The 19,083-nt window shown below is 39.0% G+C and overlaps 1 protein-coding gene across 2 annotated transcripts in view; it reads left to right on the plus strand.

Annotated features, from left to right (window-relative positions):
- FZD3 (frizzled class receptor 3) overlaps window positions 1–19,083 on the plus strand; it is a 64,179-nt gene that overhangs the window by 28,703 nt on the left and 16,393 nt on the right. Inside the window, exons 3-5 of one of the 2 annotated variants that reach the window (XM_069805504.1) lie at window positions 2,012–2,208; window positions 3,779–3,935; window positions 4,722–4,796. In XM_069805504.1, coding sequence (XP_069661605.1) covers window positions 2,012–2,208; window positions 3,779–3,935; window positions 4,722–4,796 — 429 coding nt within the window. Of the gene's footprint in view, window positions 1–2,011; window positions 2,209–3,778; window positions 4,797–19,083 lie in introns of both variants that reach the window. The other variant, XM_069805503.1, reaches the window with a different exon arrangement.

The raw sequence follows: 19,083 nt of genomic DNA on the forward strand, positions 1-19,083 counted from the left end.
ACTGAAGAGAATTTAATCAGCTTGGTAGATAATAATTATGCTTTTAAAAAAAATCAGTAAAATCACAGCGTGGTTGTGTCTTGTATTCCAAAAATTAACCTTTTGCAGAGCAAAGGAGGCATATAGGAAGAGTTGGAAGACTAAGGAGGCGATAACGAAGAACTGAAATGTGAAACTTTTCCTCATAATTTCTAGTAATTGTCATTTATATTGCCACAGAAGATGACCTATTTTTTGTTGTTGGGTCTGTTCTGTTCTGTAGTTCGGAAGAAGAAAACATTGAATTGGTTTAAAATACTTCTCAGGAAATTGCTCTTTGAAAGTGTAATCTTTCTACAGCCTAGTCTTCAGCTTCAGTTATAATAAGATTTAGGTTTTATAGAGAGAGAGCGAGCAGGTTCGTTTGTGCTTCTGCTATTGCACCACAAATTCTGAAGATAAGACTTCTTGCTGTATAATCCTGCTAGGCTGTGGAGAAGAGGAAACTCTGGTATCAAGATAATGGACTTTTTACAAAAATCTATCTAGAACACAGTTCATGTTAGCATTCCATTGATCAAGCAACTGTCACCTTTTCCCTTCAAGCTATGATTTGAAATATAAGTCAAGGAAAAGAAGTGGCTTACTAAAATGTCACTGCTGTTTCTCCAGTCTGGAGGTAGCAGAGTAACTCAGCATTCATACGCTGTTTTGTTTTATTCTAGAGTTTTAAGTCCTAATGTATTTCAATAGTCTGTAGTTCCACTCTTAAGAGAATATAATTGATCTTATATTAATATCCAAAGATATGGTGAGGCTTTGTATAGTGGTAGTTGCCACACAAACTCAAAAATAGATATTGACTCCTGGAGAGTTTTAAAGACAAGCCAAAACAAGCGAGAGGAAAATGAACCCAGGCTGGATAGTAAGAAGATAACATGGATTATCAATGTGCACCAGTTTTTATTAAGACATAAATCCCTGTCCTACTTTTTTCCTTCTTTTTCATCTTCAGAAATACTTAAGAAGAGCTGTATATTGGCTAGTCGTGATAGATTTTCTCTTGGAGCTTCCAAGGAGTGTTGCTATCATCATTAATTAAACCTGTTAGAAAGCAACACAGTAGCACAAGACACCAGTTATTTTTTCTGACTAATTTTTTCCGGCTTTGATTTCATAGTGCTTTCTGATAGTTAGTCAATAAATGACATACTTAATGTGACATCACTGTGATTACAGCCCTGTTCTGGAAGCTAGAAAGTTCTATGTCTGTATGAGAATTTATATAACAATGATAGCATGCACACTTGGACTGTTTTCTGTCTACAGATATACTCTGATGATAGAACTGAGATTTTAACAGATGGGTTCTCTTCAGTTCACAAGGTACTGTGGGAAGAATGTGATGGAAAATGTCCTGTGTTTGCATTTTGTAGAAAGATATGAAGAACACTGCCTCGCTGAAGAAATTAAAGAAATAGATTCTTTAGAATTATTATGTCATGATCTGAAAATAATATTTGAAAGATCACACTATGCTATATTTCTATACTGTCAAGGAATCTTGCATTATCTAATATTCTTCAGACTGTAACCTCATCAACCAGATGCAAGTTTTTCATATTATCCTACTAAATAAGCAGCTAGCAATTAATGATGTGTCTGTCAGTTACACAAGCACTAAAAGGAATCAAGTTTATGTGACTGTTATTGGAGAGTGTGAAGCTAAGCCTGAATCCTCAGAGGTGTTTAGCTGTCTTAATTCCCATTGATTTTAATGCAAATCAAGTACATAAATGTCCCTTGTGAATCTTTGTCATTGTCTCTAGGCTTCTTGATTGCCTGTCTTCCTAAAATACGTAAGTGCTGTGTTATGATGATCTCTTCTTCCAACAGACAAAGTTCAGAAAAAGAAGGTCGTGGTTATGGTTGTGAAAGCCCTAACGCCTCATGTGACAAATTACAGCTTCATGCTGAAATGTTTTACAAAACTGCTGTTTGTAGCTATTGAATTCTCCTTTTTCTTTTCTAGCCGTTTCATCCAATGGTGAATTTGGAATGCTCCAGAGATTTTCGACCATTTCTGTGTGCCCTCTATGCTCCTGTGTGCATGGAGTATGGCCGTGTTACTCTCCCTTGTCGCAGGCTCTGTCAAAGAGCATACAGCGAGTGCTCCAAACTCATGGAGATGTTTGGGGTCTCTTGGCCTGAGGATATGGAGTGCACCAGGTGAGCAAATATGTTTTTTTCGGAATCCCAGGATAAAATTTTAGTATGATCTAGGATGTTTTATGATCTGAAATAGACATTTTAAACGTGTTCCATTACAAGTGTCCTTATTTTCCCTTTCATTTGTTTAACAGCCTGTTTCCTGGAGTGGAAACTGAGTTCATATTTCTATCAGATAAGTTGAAAATTTCTGTGGGCAATTACTGTAAACTACACATGCATATTCTCAAATGAATGAATATACCCATTTATTTTTCTTCTTTGTCATTTATGCTGACCTGGTTTTGTCTGCTATACCGAAGTTTAATAGGTGATACTGCTATAAATTTCTCTGAGGGTTAGGCAAAATTACATATGCTAGAGATTAATAGTCTCTTTTTCTGAAGGGGGAGCTGGCTGGTTTTGATGAGTGTATAAAATCTCAAGGCTCTGTTTTCAGAGCATCTACCTCTTGTTGAGCTTGTGTGCAAACAGATGTTTTCAGCTTTACATTAGACAAGTAACTTTATGGCAAAGTACTTGATTATGTTCCAATCTATTTGAAACAGGATATACATGAAAATGAAAACAGTATCTTTATGCTTTATTTTTTTTGTAAGTGACTTCAACAGCTACTAAAATACAGGAACAGAAACAAGAAGAAATAGTCTCTCTTACAGTTGGATTGGAGAGAATGAAAAACAATTAAAACTTCTTTTAGCAAAAGAATAAGACAGAGGATGCTTCTAGGTCCCGATAATCTGGATCAAAGATGGCTCTAACTCCATACTCTGAACAGATGCCTGGACCCTTTAGGTCCTCCCATCTCCTCAGTAAGGCCCAGGTAGTGAAATTTCAAAACCAGAGCTAAAACTACTGAAACTTTGCTCGTGCTGTGTTAGTGCCATTGTGTCAGAACATGAACTGTGGCAGAGGAACAGGCATACTTAGCGTACGCTGCGCTTGTTGAGGTGATAACATCTAGCAGAGGGAGGAACTGGACAGCTATGCATGGAATCCCCCCAGTCTCTCCTTCAAAACTTCAGACTGCACCTCCAGCGGTCTTTAGCCTCCAGTCAGAGCTTTACTTAATTACAAAAATATCTTCATCATAATTTCAATTTATTAATGCTAGTAGCATTGCAAGGTTGGATTTTTGGTCTGACTAGCTCACTGTCCTGCCTGATAGCAGCTAGTACAGTTGCTTAGGAAAAGGTTTTAAAATGTTCTATAAAATCATTCTTCCTGGGGCACATAGTCTCAGTTTACAGTGAGACTAAATTTATAAACTTCCGGAGATGGATTTTGTATCCTCGCCTTTATGCTTAAAGCCCCAATGGGCCCCTTGTCCATTTATTTCTCTGTTTTATTTGTAAACCTATTTTATAGTTTCAGCATCTACTGAATTCTGGGACAATGAGTTCTAGAGTCTGTTTACACGTAGCGCAGTATTTCATGGATTATCCATTATTTGGATTGTCTTTGTTTTCACTCCAGTTAGTGTGTCTAAAGTCAGACATATAAATAAGGTTACTAGTCTTTGCAAAGTATGTGTATATTTCTTGTAAATAATTCTTTTCTTACTTTTTAGATTCCCAGATTGCGATGAGCCATATCCTCGTCTTGTTGACCTCAATTTAGCTGGGGAGCCCACAGAAGAGGCCCCAATGGCAGTACAGAGGGATTATGGTTTTTGGTGTCCTCGGGAGTTGAAAATTGACCCTGACCTGGGTTACTCTTTCCTGAGGGTACGGGACTGTTCCCCTCCTTGCCCAAATATGTACTTTCGGCGTGAAGAGCTCTCCTTTGCTCGCTACTTCATCGGAGTGATCTCCATCGTCTGCCTTTCTGCTACCTTGTTTACTTTTTTAACTTTTCTGATCGATGTCACAAGATTTCGCTATCCAGAAAGACCGATAATATTTTATGCTGTCTGTTACATGATGGTGTCATTAATTTTCTTCATTGGCTTTCTGCTTGAAGACCGAGTAGCGTGTAACGCATCTAGTCCTGCCCAGTACAAGGCTTCCACAGTGACACAGGGCTCTCACAACAAAGCTTGCACCATGCTTTTCATGGTGCTCTATTTCTTTACCATGGCTGGCAGTGTTTGGTGGGTCATTCTTACCATCACGTGGTTCTTGGCAGCTGTCCCAAAATGGGGCAGTGAAGCAATCGAGAAGAAAGCATTGCTCTTCCATGCCAGTGCCTGGGGCATTCCAGGAACTCTAACCATCATCCTCTTAGCAATGAATAAAATTGAAGGTGACAATATTAGCGGCGTATGTTTTGTTGGCCTCTATGATGTGGATGCATTAAGATACTTTGTACTTGCACCTCTCTGCCTGTATGTTGTTGTTGGAGTTTCTCTTCTGCTAGCTGGCATTATCTCTCTCAATCGGGTTCGCATTGAAATCCCATTAGAAAAAGAGAACCAGGACAAACTGGTGAAGTTCATGATCCGGATTGGCGTGTTCAGTGTTCTGTACCTCGTGCCACTGTTGGTTGTAATTGGCTGCTATTTCTATGAGCAGGCTTATCGAGGTGTGTGGGAGACGACGTGGATTCAAGAACGCTGCAGAGAATATCACATCCCGTGTCCCTATCAGGTGAGGAAACCAATATGACATACTCAGGAGTGCAGAAAATGGGTAATGAGGGGATATGTTAAGACTTACTTGTCATCCCTAACTGAAAGTGCTGCTCTTCCTACAAGGGAAGTTTCTTGCCATACTCAAATTATTTGGATAATGCATTAGGCCTTCTGGAAGACTAGGTATTATTGGACAATTGGAGGCTTGCATCAGCTGCTTGGTGTTTTGTGGAGTTTCTGAGCTTTATGGGACCTATACAGGATATAAAGATGCTGTTTTAAATGGACTTCAAGAACAGGACTTAATGAGTTTATTTTTGATCATTAGAGATGTGTTAGAAGTTTTGCTCTGAAGGAATTTTGGCATTTAAACTGAGTTGTCATCAGCCTGATTACTGCTTTTTCTAGTTTTTGTTGTTCATCTGTAACAGTTTTGTTGCTTTGATTAGCCTAGAGGTTTTATGCTCATTTTAGAGCAGTCTCTGCATGTGTCAGAAATGTCTATACAAAATCTTACTTGAAGTGTCTTCTGAAGAAAACCAGAGTTTACAGCTCATCAGTTTTGTTTATTCTGCAAAAATGACACTTACCTGCTCAATTTGTTTAATTGAGTTATCACAGGAACAGAAGCCTCTAAGAGCACTAGATATCAAACTGTCCACTGTTTACTTCAGTATTATGCTGGTGCAGTTGCAAAGAATGTATTGTAAGTATTAATTACTTGAAGCCTACTTCCCTTTTTGAGCCAAAATGGCAAACTGTTTTTGGAATGATATTGCATAGATATTTTCTGCAATTTATTTGAAAGCAACTTTATTTTGAGAAGGTTGTACAGCAAGCATCTATTGTATAGCTGCACACATGGGTATAAAAAAAGGTAGTATTTTGGCTCTTAAGCAGTTAAAACACCAGCTGCATGATCAAAGCTCACATTTTAATGCAATAAAATATCACTTAAAGGTTTGGCTTAGTCTATATAGCTTGATAGTAATCCTTTTATTACCTTTTAACCCTTTTTATTGTTTTCTCTGTTAGATTTTATTAGGGTGTGACTCTTCCCTCCCATCCAATGTGTGAGCATTTTTATGGCAGGAAATATCTGTCAGTGGGTGTGTTCAGTTTCATGTGCTTGATTGAGTCTTCATTGCTGCAGGTTTTAATATGTTAGACTGACTGATGCTTAAGAAGAGGACATGCAGTTTTCTCTCAGTTAATTTCAAATACCCACCATATGCCAATCTAAAATTTGTATAAGAATCTATAAAAGTAAAGGGATATTGGTATCTCAGAATGTTGAACAGAATCTATTTTAAAGCTTGAAACTTCAGATGTCTAAGGGCTAAAATTCTGGCTAGTGGAATAACAAAAACATGTAGTAAAATGCTACTCAAAACTCTAGAAAACCGTTAACATAATGGCTCAGCGGGAGTCAAAAGAACAATAATGGTTTCATTCACATCAAATTGGGTTGAAGGACCCGTAGACCCTAGGGAGTATTAGAAGGGTTTTTCTTCTAACCCATCCAATTTTTTTTCTTAAACTAAACATGCTTCCCTAATTAAACTATCCACACTTACAATTGAAACAGATTTCCAAAGCTGTGGGGAAAAATAATTTTATCCTTAGATCATTCTGGTAAAATATATTATTAAATTAGGGGAAAATTTAAAGCTTTGTGGAGAGTATCACTCACTTGCAAAATAAGACCATATTTTTTCAAAGCCTTGATGTTATTTAACCTAACTTCAAATATTTGAGTATCAGTTTCTGAGATTAGACTATTCTAAATTGAGAGCTGTAGCTGATTCCACAGTGGACATAGGTTTTATGTGCAAACCTTACACGGGGTTGTGGTAGTTGGAATTTGCTGCTTGCATAGGCACACTGAGCAAATCTGAGGTTAAAAATTCATTAGTCCATTCAACCGTTACATCATCTTTGCCATCAGAGGATGATGCCACAGTAACTCATTCTGGAAAATTGCTAATGGGGGAGTTCGAGTATGCAGCTGCACCAGGCATGCCTCCCTCCTGTGTGACTGCTTCATGCAGGAGATACTGCGGGGTTAATAATTTGCTGCAGATTCTCCTGGCTGCTGCTAAACTGAAGAGAGCCTCCACAGCTGGTGTTCAAATGAAAAATAGACATGTTTCTTTGACTACCTAAAGGGCTAAATAGTCCCAAAATGGAGGAAGCAACAAGATACCTTTATGCTTCAATCTTGATTTCTGGCTACCTGGATGTTTCCTGGGTTGACCTGGCTACGAATTTTATTTGTCAGATCTGGGAGGCATCTGTTGCTTTCCTTGTGAAATAAAAACTTTTTTGCCACAAAGACAGGAACTCAATATCCCAGTATTCCCTCTCTTTGAGGAGTAAGTGCAGGGCAAAAAGGAGCTCCTGTTACCTTACCTTGCCCTCAGTGTCCTCGGCGCTCCACGTTTCTGGGAGAGTCTAGGAAGGAGGGGAAGGATTTGTAAAAGGTGGCAGCAGCTCTCTCCCCATGAGCACATCCTGGTCCTCAGTTTTCTGTAGCATCGGGGGCTGCTGCAGTTTAGGCAGTAGCTTTAATCTATTGCCTGGGCAGCAACAGCAGGTAAAATGGGCAGCAGTCGCCCCTCTCGTACCATGGCTGTGAGGGCTCAGATGAACTCTGAGATGAGCTGTCAAAAGTTGAGTGAAGTGAATATTGTTTCCTTGAGTCTCCTTTAGTAAGGAAAAAACAACTACTGCATTGAGAGGTGAGGTTTATTTACAGTATATACAATGTATCTAATATGATTAAAAAATTTAATTGCATTTTCCACACTGTAGGGGAAAAACATTGTTTTTGTGGATGTCACCTTAGGCAACTCAGGGAGCTGTGTTTTGTATCAACCTGGACAAATCTTGTAACTTAGTTAAAACCACCAAGGTTGCTATATTAGAGCATCCTTTTTTCAATATGAATAATGGCAAATTGCACAGGCAAGTGCTCCAGCCACACTGCCCAAGTCAAGGCAAAGGCAGGGACTGGGAGAATGAAGAACTGCCCACCATAGGAGAAGATCAGGTCCGAGACCGTCTAAGGAACCTGAAGGTGCACAAGGCCATGGGACTCAATGAGATGCATCCGTGGGTCCTGAGGTAACTGGTGGATGAAGTGGCTAAGCCACTATCCATCATATTTGAGAAGTTGTGGTAGTCTGGGGAAGTTCCCACTCACTGGAAAAGGGGAAACATAACCCCCATTTTTAAAAAGGGGAAAAAAGGAAGACCTGGGGAACTACAGGCCAGTCAGTCTCACTTGTGTGCCCAGCAAGATCATGGAGTGGATCCTCCTGGAAGCTATGCTAAGGCACAAGGAAAATAAGGAGGTGATTGGTGACAGCCAACATGGCTTCACTAAGGGCAAATCGTGCCTGAAAAATTTGGTGGCCTTCTACAGTGGGGTTACGGTACTGGATAAGGGAAGAGCAACTGATGTCATCTACCTGGACTTGTGCAAAGCATCTGATGCTGTCCTGCACAACATCCTTGTCTCTAAATTGGAGAGACATGAATTTGAGGGATGGATAAGGAATTGACTGGATGGTTGCACTCAAAAGAGTTGTGGTCAACGGCTCGATGTCCGAGTGGAGAGCAGTGACAAGTGGCCTATCTCAGGGGTCATTGGTATTGGGACCAGCGCTGTTCAACATCTTTGTCGGCGACATGGACAGTGGGATTGAGCGCACCCTCAGCAAGTTTGCTGACAACACCAAGCTGTGTGGTGTGGTCGATGCACTGGAGGGAAGGGACGCCATCCAGAGGGACCCTGACAGGCTTGAGAGGTGGGCCTGTGTGAACCTCATGGAGTTCAACAAGGCCAAGTGCAAGGTCCTGCATGTGGGTTGGAGCAATCCCAAGCACAAATACAGGGTGGGCGATGAGTGGATTGAGAGCAGCCATGGGGAGAAGGACTTGGGGGTATTAGTGGATGAAAAACTGAATATGGTGTGGCAATGTGTGCTTGCAGCCAAGAAAGCCAACTGTATCCTGGGCTGCATTAAAAGAAGCAGGACCAGCAGATCGAGGGAGGGGATTCTGCCCCTCTGCTCCGATCGGGTGAGACCCCACCTGGAGTATTGTGTCCATCTCTGGGGTCCCCAACATAAGAAGAACATGGACCTGTTGAAGCGGGTCCAGAGGAGGGCCACTAAGATGATCAGAGGGCTGGAGCACCTCTGCTATGAGGACAGGCTGAGAGAGTTGGGGTTGTTCAGCCTGGAGAAGAGAAGACTCTGGGCAGACCTTCTAGCAGCTTTCCAGTACCTAAAGAGGGCCTACAGGAAAGCCAGAGAGGGACTTCTACAAGGGCATGTAGTGACAGGACAAGGGGTAATGGCTTTAATCTGAAAGAGGGTAGATTTAGATCAGATGTAAGGAAGAAGCTCTTCACTGTGAGGGTGGTGAGGCACTGGAACAGGTTGCCCAGGGAGGTTGTGGATGCCCCATCCCTGGCAGTGTTCAAGGCCAGGTTGGATGGGGCTTTGAGCAACCTGGTCTAGTGGAAGGTGTCCCTGCCCGTGGGAGGGGGGGTTGGAACTAGATGATCTTTAAGGTCCCTTCCAACCCAAACCATTCTATGATTCTTGACTAAGGTGTTACCACAAATAATTATTTTTATTGTTTCTGATGCTAGGACTATTTGCAGTAATTGCCTGATGTAATTAATCTTTCCAGTCAGTATTACTTCTCCGGGAAATATTTGCTCACAGCAGCCTAAAAATGTCTTAACTCATTCACCTCCATGTTCACCAAAGTGGGGACACTTCTCTTTTCCTGGAGTGGGGAACAGTGCCTTTGTAATCTGCTTTCAGAACAGTAATATTCAAATAAGGAACTGAATTTTATGTTGGTATCCCACTTTTCACTCATTGCCTTAAAAAATGAATTTGTGCTTGGCCTCAAAAAATGGATTAATGTTTTTGTGCAAGAGTTCATGCGGTGGAAAATGAAATTAATTTTCTTTAGCTATAGAACCTGGTACCTTCATCATAAATGTAGCATTTTAACCGGGCTGTGTGCATTATGTGTTCTTCAGGTCAGACTTTTATCTCATATGTAATCTCTTTTTATGAGAGTATAGCATAATTTTACATCAAGGTAAAATGCAGAAATGAAGGGAAAAAAGCAGGGAAGTGTGACATGATCCAATCAGAAAATAATCATATCTAGTCATCTCTTTCGCTACGGTTGAAAATACATGCTTTGCTGCTCCTCCTTCTGCTTCTGTTTGTAACAGCAGTGGTTCTACCAATACCATATCGTCGTTCAGGGGGCAGAGCCTTGGAACAGAGAGTTGGGTATTTGTAACCTTGGGCTCAAGGAGGGACACTTGGGGAAATAAGATGCTGCATGCTCCTGTTGCTGTTTAGTGTGGCTATCATCATCATCATCTCTCTAATAATTTTACCATTCTTAACAAGTTCTTGGTACTGGCTTGGCTTTTTAGTCAGCAGTCCTGACCCAATGGTTAGCTTTCAAAGTTTGTCTCTTTCCTCTCTTACTTTGCAATTTCTACCTTGTATGTTGACGGAGCATGTCATGCTATGTGAACTAATTCAGATGAAGTAGTGGAGTGGGATAAAATTTTGGCCAGTCGCTTTACAGAAGCACAGAATCACTCAGGTTGAAGGGACCTCTGGAAATCATCTAGTCCAACCCCCAGCTCAAGCAGGGTCAGACTAGGACTGTGTCCAGTCAGGTTTTGAATTCCTGTTACCATAAAAGCCGTAAGTTCCTTTCTATCAGATATCTAAGTTCAGATATATCTGATGTAAGGTAAAAAGTAGGGTAAAAGGGGGAAAAAAAAGTATGAAGTGCATTTAGCTGCTGTTACATATTCTTGTCCTCTGTGCACCATGGTGTTTTGTTCTTTACAAGGACAGTGTTAGAGTTTTGTTCCTCTTGGAAATTACAAAGGCAATCAAACTGGGACACAGTAACCTGCCCCAGTCTCTGAAAATATGTCTCAACACTGGGATGAATTTGTCTACAAAGTGAAATAGATACTGAGCAAAGTCTGTCTCCAAAGCTGGTTGTAATGTACATTTCTTTTATGAAAAGTAGGAGTCCAAATGGTCAATACAGCTTTTCTAGCCCAGAGAAAAGGAAAGGGCTGCATCAAGCTGGAAACATTCAAAGGTGGAAGAAAGTGGTAATTGTCATCTTCCTGAGATAAGGAAATGTGTCTGCTTTCTTGAAATGGCAGAGTATGGTCTTAAAAGCTTTTATCTCTTTTCTTAGTCCCATAATTGAACTGTGTAAGATAGTTTAAACCTTTTCTAGCTGAAGCCAAGAAATGGGCATTTTTTTAATGATTCATTGGACATTCAGATGAATTGTACCCAGACTTAATTTTGCTTTGCTAAGCATCATATAAACATCCTTCAACTGCTAATGGAGAAGACTTTTTCTGCAAGAACAATGAGCACAACACAATTATTTTTGCAAATACAATTTTAACCAGCTGAGTTCTTGAAGCAGTTATTATGCTTATCTCTTTAAATCTTTTCTATTTTCCTTCTGATCTTCACTTTTAAAAAATGAAAATTGCCTTGGTATTTTTAAGGACTTTAATTATTAAGATCAATGCTGTAATATAATACTGAATATCCTTTCTATCAGGAACAAAAATAGATAGTCAATCCAGCCAATTTTTTTTCCTCTCTGCTCTACCTTCTTCGAGACGAGGCCCCAGTCTTGCTGTGTAATAATGTCAGATGGGTTTTACTGAAGATGGGAGTTCTCACCCACTCACTTCTGTTTGGTGCTGGTGTTGGATAGAGAAGAGAGGATTAACTGTGGTTGCCTAAGATACCAAAAGCGTAAATGGAAAGAATGTTTTGTTAATAGTACCTCTTGTCTGTCAATGGCAGTTCTAAGTATCTAGTACAGGCACAAAGGAAAACAAAAGTACAAGCTTGCTAATATATTTCTGTTAATAATGAAAATATACCGTATTACAGATTATTTTAAAGCATTATTTGACAACTAACATTGGAGAAATGGATTTTAATATTAGGATTAATCTCTGTCACCTGCTGATAATTTTGGCTCAAGAATTTGTCAGTTTTCTTGTTTCTCATTTTCACAGATGTACTTTTTGATCTAATCACAGTTAATTTTTTTTTTTCCTGTAAATTCTCAAGATCATTTTAGATGTCTCAAAATTAACAGTGTTGCGATAAAAAGCTGTTCATTTCAGACTGGTTTGGATCACTAACAACTATAAATTGCTTTGTTTGTTTTGCATCCTTTTTAAAGGTTGCCCACGTAACAGGGGTAGGGGTAACATTTTCAAGTATGTTTCATTCCCACTTGGCATGGCTTTGTCCTTCCTTTACTTTTTGCCTGGTGCCCTGAACAAACACTGCAGGAATGTTACTGAAAGCAGAGACTACGCGTAGCCGTCTTGCAGAACCGTTTCAACACAGGGAAGCTTTCTTATGAACAGGTGCCAACTGAAAAGCGACTATGGTGGTAAAGTAATGGTAGGCTGAGAGCCAAGAATATGGGAGTGTTTAGTCATTTGCTCTGCTGTTACTTCACTTTGCTGAATATTATGTCTCCTGGTGCCTACTTTTAAATAAAATTGGGCAGAAGCAAAAGAGACACTGAGACGAGCTGTTGTAAGTTCCAGCTCAGGCTTTGCAGCTATGTCTCTTCATTTCTCCCCCATCCCCCCAAAAAGAGAAGAAAAACAAAGAAAAAAGCCTAACTTTATGAATTGTATTTGTATTCAGTTTTTATAGTGCCCCCCCCCAAATTCTTAATAGACATTTGAATTTACTGTAGAGATTTTAAATTTTGTGATAGCAAAGTTGACTCGCATGCACTTAAGAAATTCTCTTGTAGCAGACTGTCTTTTCCCATGCCTGCATTATGGGTGAAGTGTAGCCCTTGTTGACACAGGCTTTATTTTCATGCACAAGTGCTTTAGAACAATTGCATACGCAGACCAAAGAGAAGAAAAGATGAGGCTTACAAACATCTTGCCGAAAACAGTGGCAAGAAGAAATTGTTGAGATGCAGACTCTGCGTTTTTGGGGTGCTGATTAAGTTGGGGTGGAGCTTCCCCATTTTTATTGGCTGCAATATATGGCATTTTCCAGGTTTTGCCATTTTCTCCACTAATCAGGGGTGTTACCACTATCTTTTTAAATACAAATGTCTCAGCTGTTTCACCATCTGTGTTACAGTGGGTCTTCAGAAACATGCGGGGGAGTGCACTAAGCTGGATACAGAAAAGAGGCTTTGTTAAGAAATGTCTTAGCACCGTTTGTGTGTGGCAGGCTTAAAGAGAATACATTTAGAGATGTCTATAAATCTAGATTTCTCCTCCCCCCTCTTTTTCATTAGTTATTGTTTAGAATTCCTCTTAGGAGAGGTAATGGATTTGCTTAAATCTGCCCTAAGGAATTGCTTCTTGTTGAATGTAATTATTCTGTCCTAAAAAAAAAGAGAAGGGATGAGATAAAAACCATATTTTCCATATTGCTGTTTACTCAGAAGAGACTGAGCAAATCTGAGTTATGAGTTAGGCTTCTTTCAAAAACAAAAGTAGTATCAGCTCTGAACAACAACATTAACCACAGTATTACACTGTTTCCTGGCAGTGATTCAGTTAATTTCTCCTGTTTTAAATGCTTAGGAAAAAGAATATATTCAATGAAAAGAATATACTCTAGTAATTTCTCAGGATTCTCCTTTTCAGCATTAGTAATATCAGTCCTGTCTCCTCCTTGCACATCCAGAGCTTTGATAAATCCTACATAGGATGTATTCTCTTATCGTACCTTGGCATGTATGCAATTTCCAGTCAATTAACATATTGAGTGAAAGCAATCATTTCATGCACATGACTCATTTCTGGCTGTTTTTTTAATTGGATTGACTGAGCTAGAGACAAAGGGAAATGCTGATTTCTCAACCATTATCTTCAGACAGGTTGATTTGTACTTGTACCCAAGTATGACTCCTCAAGGTCATCTTTTTCTTTTTTTTTTCTTTCTTTTTATTCAAGTATTTTTCTGAGGGTGACTTGGCCAAAGGAGGTCAGATCTTGCTGGTTTTGAGTTCTCAGTTTCATTCATTTCTCTTTTTAATAAGCATGCTTTATATCTAGAACAGCCTTTGATTATTAAGGAAGCTCTCTTTTTCCACTGACTCTTTTAATTGCTATTAAAATGGCAACAAAAACTAAGTTAAAAGGTCTGATTTCTCTGGTTTTGAAGCACCAGTCACTCTTAACTGTCAGAATTGAATATTGTGGTACATGTGTTAGGAAATCAGTCACCTAAAAAAACATTTAACTTTTCGTTTTAATAAATTAAAAGTAATTGGTTATAATTTGCGTTTGAAAATTCTGAATAGCAATGCATTCATTAATGATTGTGACTCTTTCACTGGGTTTCAGAGTTGCTTTGAGATGTTGGACAGTCATGTCAAAATAGCTGTAAACTGGCTTGCAAAGAGAAAATCTTCAATGGGGTGTTAACTGTAGATCTCTGCCAAAATCTCAGTGAATGCTGAACCTTGATGTTTGTAAGTCAGAATATTCTGCATCCGAGTGAATCTCAGTAAGATGGCTTTTGTTGTGCTCTCTGTAGTGTTCCTTGACTAGTGAATGACTTGTCCCGTCAGCACACACAGAAACACAAGGTCCAGTAAATTTCGGAGATACTGCACTTCTGTGCATTTATTCCTAGTGATTCCAGACTATCATTATTATGTCCAACAAATTTTTAAAACTTCAGTCCTGAAAGGGTATTTACATTTGAATGTCATTGGTCTCAGGACTAAGCAGCTCTGACAGTTATACTGCTGATAATAGCTTTTCTTCTGAAGGCTTCGACTTTTCAGGGAATTGTGATTGCAGTCACCATATCTATAATGCCACTGGGCATAACATGAGCAACCAACTCCCACTGTGAGTGTTTTAAGAGGTTTGCTTAGTGGTGTAACATAAAGCAGTTCAGAATACAGTCTGTAAATACACAAATATAGAAAGATGTTTACTCTCTCTGTTAAAACAATGTGTTTCTAGACCTGAAATCAGTATTATTAAGTAAAGACTACACTCAAAAATAATAGATCTATTCTAATGATGGAATATAATGAGATATATGAACTAAATTCACCTATAAGACTGGTCCAGATCTCTCGGACATGTTCTGTATGTGCCTTGATCTTGGTAAACATCCACGTAGCTTAGACATGGCTTGGCTATATAGCATGAAAATATAACAAATACTTGCACATTTCAAGTTTGATTTTTCTTTTACATTATTTTTATGGACAAACAGTGCTCCCCAGTGTCATCCTTCTATTAGTTCTTTTTTATTAACAGAGAATTATTCCGTTTCCTAGAAATGTAAATGCAGACAAAGTGTACAGTATCTCTTCTCAACATGTATGAAGGTTTGCTTTCCACATGATCTAAGCCCACTCAAGAATCAGGTGCAGCTTCAAAATTCAACTGAGGAACATAAAAATACTTTTTTTTGTTTTTATAAATAAGAATCTTTTCATATGAAGAAAGGCTATATTTGAGTTATCTAAAGAGCTGGGTTACTCACATGTTTTCCATTAACAGATTATATTCTTAGTAATACAGATATTTTTTTACTTGTTTTGCTCATTTATTTTTTCTTTTTAATAGAGTTTCTGAAGTCATTATATGTAATGTTTAATGCTGAATTATGTTAAAATATCTATTATGCTCAAAAAACCTAAGACCAGTGCCTATTTCTCATTTTCACCATGAAAGAGTCAAAAGTATGAACACAAAACTGATAAGCAGTATCATAAACTGATGAGCTGTGTTGTCTTCCAGGATGTAGAACACTCACAGATCAGGGTTATAATGCTTTGACCAGACTATGTTACTCCTTGTGTTTGAAGTTTGGGACTTGTCTTTCTAAAAATGCATCATTGTATAGGTTTTAAGAGCTCAACTTTAATATATGGAAATACTTCAATCTCTAGTCCCGAAGCAGTTCTATCAGAGAGAACTAAGAGGAGTTTTCAGTAGAAATAGGGCATTAATAATTCTTGTTATTATATTTGGGTATATTAGACTCTCGTGTTTATTTGAGAATAGCTGAGGGTGGAAGGGACCTGTGGAGATTGTCTAGTCAAACCCCTGCTCAAAGTGGGGTCACCTAGAGCAGATGGCTCATAGCTGCATCCAGCCGAATTTTGAATATCTCCATGGACGGAGACTCCACAACTTCTCTTGGCAACCTGTTCCACTGTTCAATCACCCTTACAGTATTACAGTATTCAGTGTTACATTCTAAAATTTTCTCAATTGATGTAGTAATGCTGACACCAAATTATTTTTCAAAGATTCAACTGAACTGAGTTTTTAAGATCAAATTATGTAAATGGTCATTAATATTATTCCATTCACACTATAACTTGAAAAAGAAGGCCTTTAGACTAATGAACATAGTATTTCTGTCCGTGGAGAGTAAGAAATATTTTATAAATACCATGTTTGCTAAAATAGCTGTTTGTTTCTTCTCCCCCAGCTTCCGTACTTGTGCTTTAAGTTATGATTTGGCTATTATTTGCATATTTACAAAATTACACTAATCTGTTTCGTATGACTTAATCTTCAGCCATTTCACAGTGTGGTAATTACTCATTCTGAACCATTTTTGGAACAAATATAATCTTATGTGCAACTGGTTTTTTCTGCATGGCATTATGTGACTGCATTGTGTTGGATCAAAAAAGACTGCAAGAAGAAAACAAAAATAAATGAAAAGTAATGAAACGGTGCCAGGAATAACGTTCTGTTAGAGTTTGTCTTTGGAGGAGGAGTGTACATAGCCTCGCCAAAGAAGAGTAAGACGGGACATAGTTGCAGTTTTAGAAATCCTTAAAGGACATTCAAAAAGAGCTGTTAAAGTCAAATGGCAGTCCTGGCAGAATGATAACATGGCCATGAATAAACTTGAGTTGGAAATAAGAGAATTACATGATGAACTGAGGAGGGGAGCTCATGATTTCAGGGTAAAGCTGGATAGCTGAATAGGCTTGTGTGCCATTGCTGGCTGGAGCAGTGGAAGACTTGACTTGACCAAGGATGTTTCTTTTGTTCTGTGTTCTTAATGCCAGTGTCTTCATTCAAGTAGTGGGAGTTTATTAATGACGATATATTCCAAGCTTGGGTCGTAGGAAGCTTGCTAAATTTTTATCTTGTATGAATTGAATAAATTCAAGAAAGAGTATCTACTGCCAAAAATAGATATTAAGGCTGCAAAGATTTTAGTCCAAGTTAATTTTTAGCAGCAGGGTTGACAGAAATAAGATTTTCTGAAACATTAGGGGTTTTTTTTTTCCTGTCTTACTCTTTGATTGCCAATGAAGTGCTAATACCTGAAGAAAAAAAAGCTATTTTTTCTGAATGGCAACAGGGAGCTTCCAACTTCTCTGGCCATGGGACAAATCTGCCAAATGCAACCTGCTGCAGCTACCCCTCAGTATCCCTAATTTAACAGATTTGCCAGTAATTCAGGTAGGCATCTCTTTAATCTTGTCTTAATCTCTGTGAAAGATAGGTGTATCAAGCAGTGTGTTGTGGGTGCCAGTAAAGAAGCAATTGCTGATAAAACTTGGTTTCAGCTGTTAAGTTTGTTGACCCATTTTAGCCCATGCCAACTGCAATCCCTGTTTGCACAAAGACAGAATACTACGGTAAGGCTATCTGGTTCCACAACGAGGGTAAGGACAACTGCATGACTTTTTTTTTTTTGTAAGCATTGGGATTTAGGTAAGAGAAATCATAGTAAATTGAGTTTGTTTCATCTTCTGTGTTAGACACCTTTGGGTGAGTCATGCTTTGACTTGAAGTGATACTTTGTCATTTTAATCTGTGTGTTATTCACAGGTCTGTAAGGGAAAAAAGAGTTTATGGGTTCTCAGACCTGTTACGTTGAACAGCTATAGCTCATCCAAAAGGGGATATTTGGGAGAGGGGCTGAAATGGTCCAAAGTGAGGAATATGTTCAAGTGTTGTGAAGTGATTCTTTTATTCCAGTGACAAGAGGAAAGATAAGCTGTGCTGGGGAAAACAACTCTGTGGCAGGTGGGGATTTGTTTGCTTTTTCCTCTCTGCAGAGGACAGCTCACTTCAGCTTGTACATGTCCGCAGGAAAAGGAAAGAGAAGTCCAAGTCTCTCATGGGTAGTACACTCAAGTAGACTTGCTTTTCCCATGCTTAATGCCCGGCATTAGTGCTAAGAGACTTGTGATGCCAGTTCCACATAATGGTAAAACAGAAGGCAGGTGCTTGGGCAATCTCTCTAATTACAAACGATGGCTAGCACTTAAAAAATTAGTAGCTGTGGTTGAATGCTGTCTTCTGTTTCAAGATAAAGCCACAAACTATGAGATATCCTGATAGCTTCACTGAGATTCGGCTTTCCCTTGATAAACAGGGCGTTCTCCCAGAAGCAGTCTCCTGAAGCTGCAGAATCAACCTGCCTGAAGATTGTTGCAAGATACCAGTAAGATGATCACTGAAGCTGTAGTCTTCTGCATTCTTGTCCCATGAATGGAAGAGCAGTTAGCATCAAACTTCTTGATGATTGCTGGTTACTGACACTGTGACTAACTGCGGGGCCTGAAGGGCAAAAGCGTTGGAGGCGAGTTATTAGACTCTAGTCATGAGTCAGGACCTTTTTAGTTGTCCTCTGGGATCCCTTTTCAAGAAGGAGATAGATGAGGAAAACCTTGCAGCATTACCTTGTGAGAGGCAGCTCTCTGCTGTGTTATTCTTTATTCAAGCTATTTTTCCAGCAGATGATTAGACTCCAGTGTGTTCCCCTGGCACAACGCAGACAATGGATGACTTCTGGTGAAAACCAGTGCAGTCCTTCCATGAACTGAATTATTTCTTTCCCATATATTTCTCTCCCATAACATGGCGGAGAAACTCAAGAGAAATTATTCTAAAATATAATTCATTACATTTTAAATGTTCTGTAGAGGCAGTTTTCATAAGGATGTGTTTTTTAGGTGCTTATGCAGATTAAATTCTTGAAAAAAATGTATTGCAGATGAGTTCGGCATGGTGACATGGATCTGCAGTGCCTGGGCTAATACTTAACTTCTGTGGTGAATAAGTTTCCTCCAGAATAGCCTGTATCCCATTAAGATGGTAATTTTATAAGCTTTTATTACAGTGTCTTATTTATTTATTTTTAGTTTGGGTTAGGTTTTGAAGCTATCTGTAACTGGCCCAAGTCTTCCATAGGCTGATCACT

The sequence above is a fragment of the Haliaeetus albicilla genome, chromosome 18 (assembly GCF_947461875.1).
Source record: "Haliaeetus albicilla chromosome 18, bHalAlb1.1, whole genome shotgun sequence".
Lineage (NCBI taxonomy): Eukaryota > Metazoa > Chordata > Aves > Accipitriformes > Accipitridae > Haliaeetus > Haliaeetus albicilla.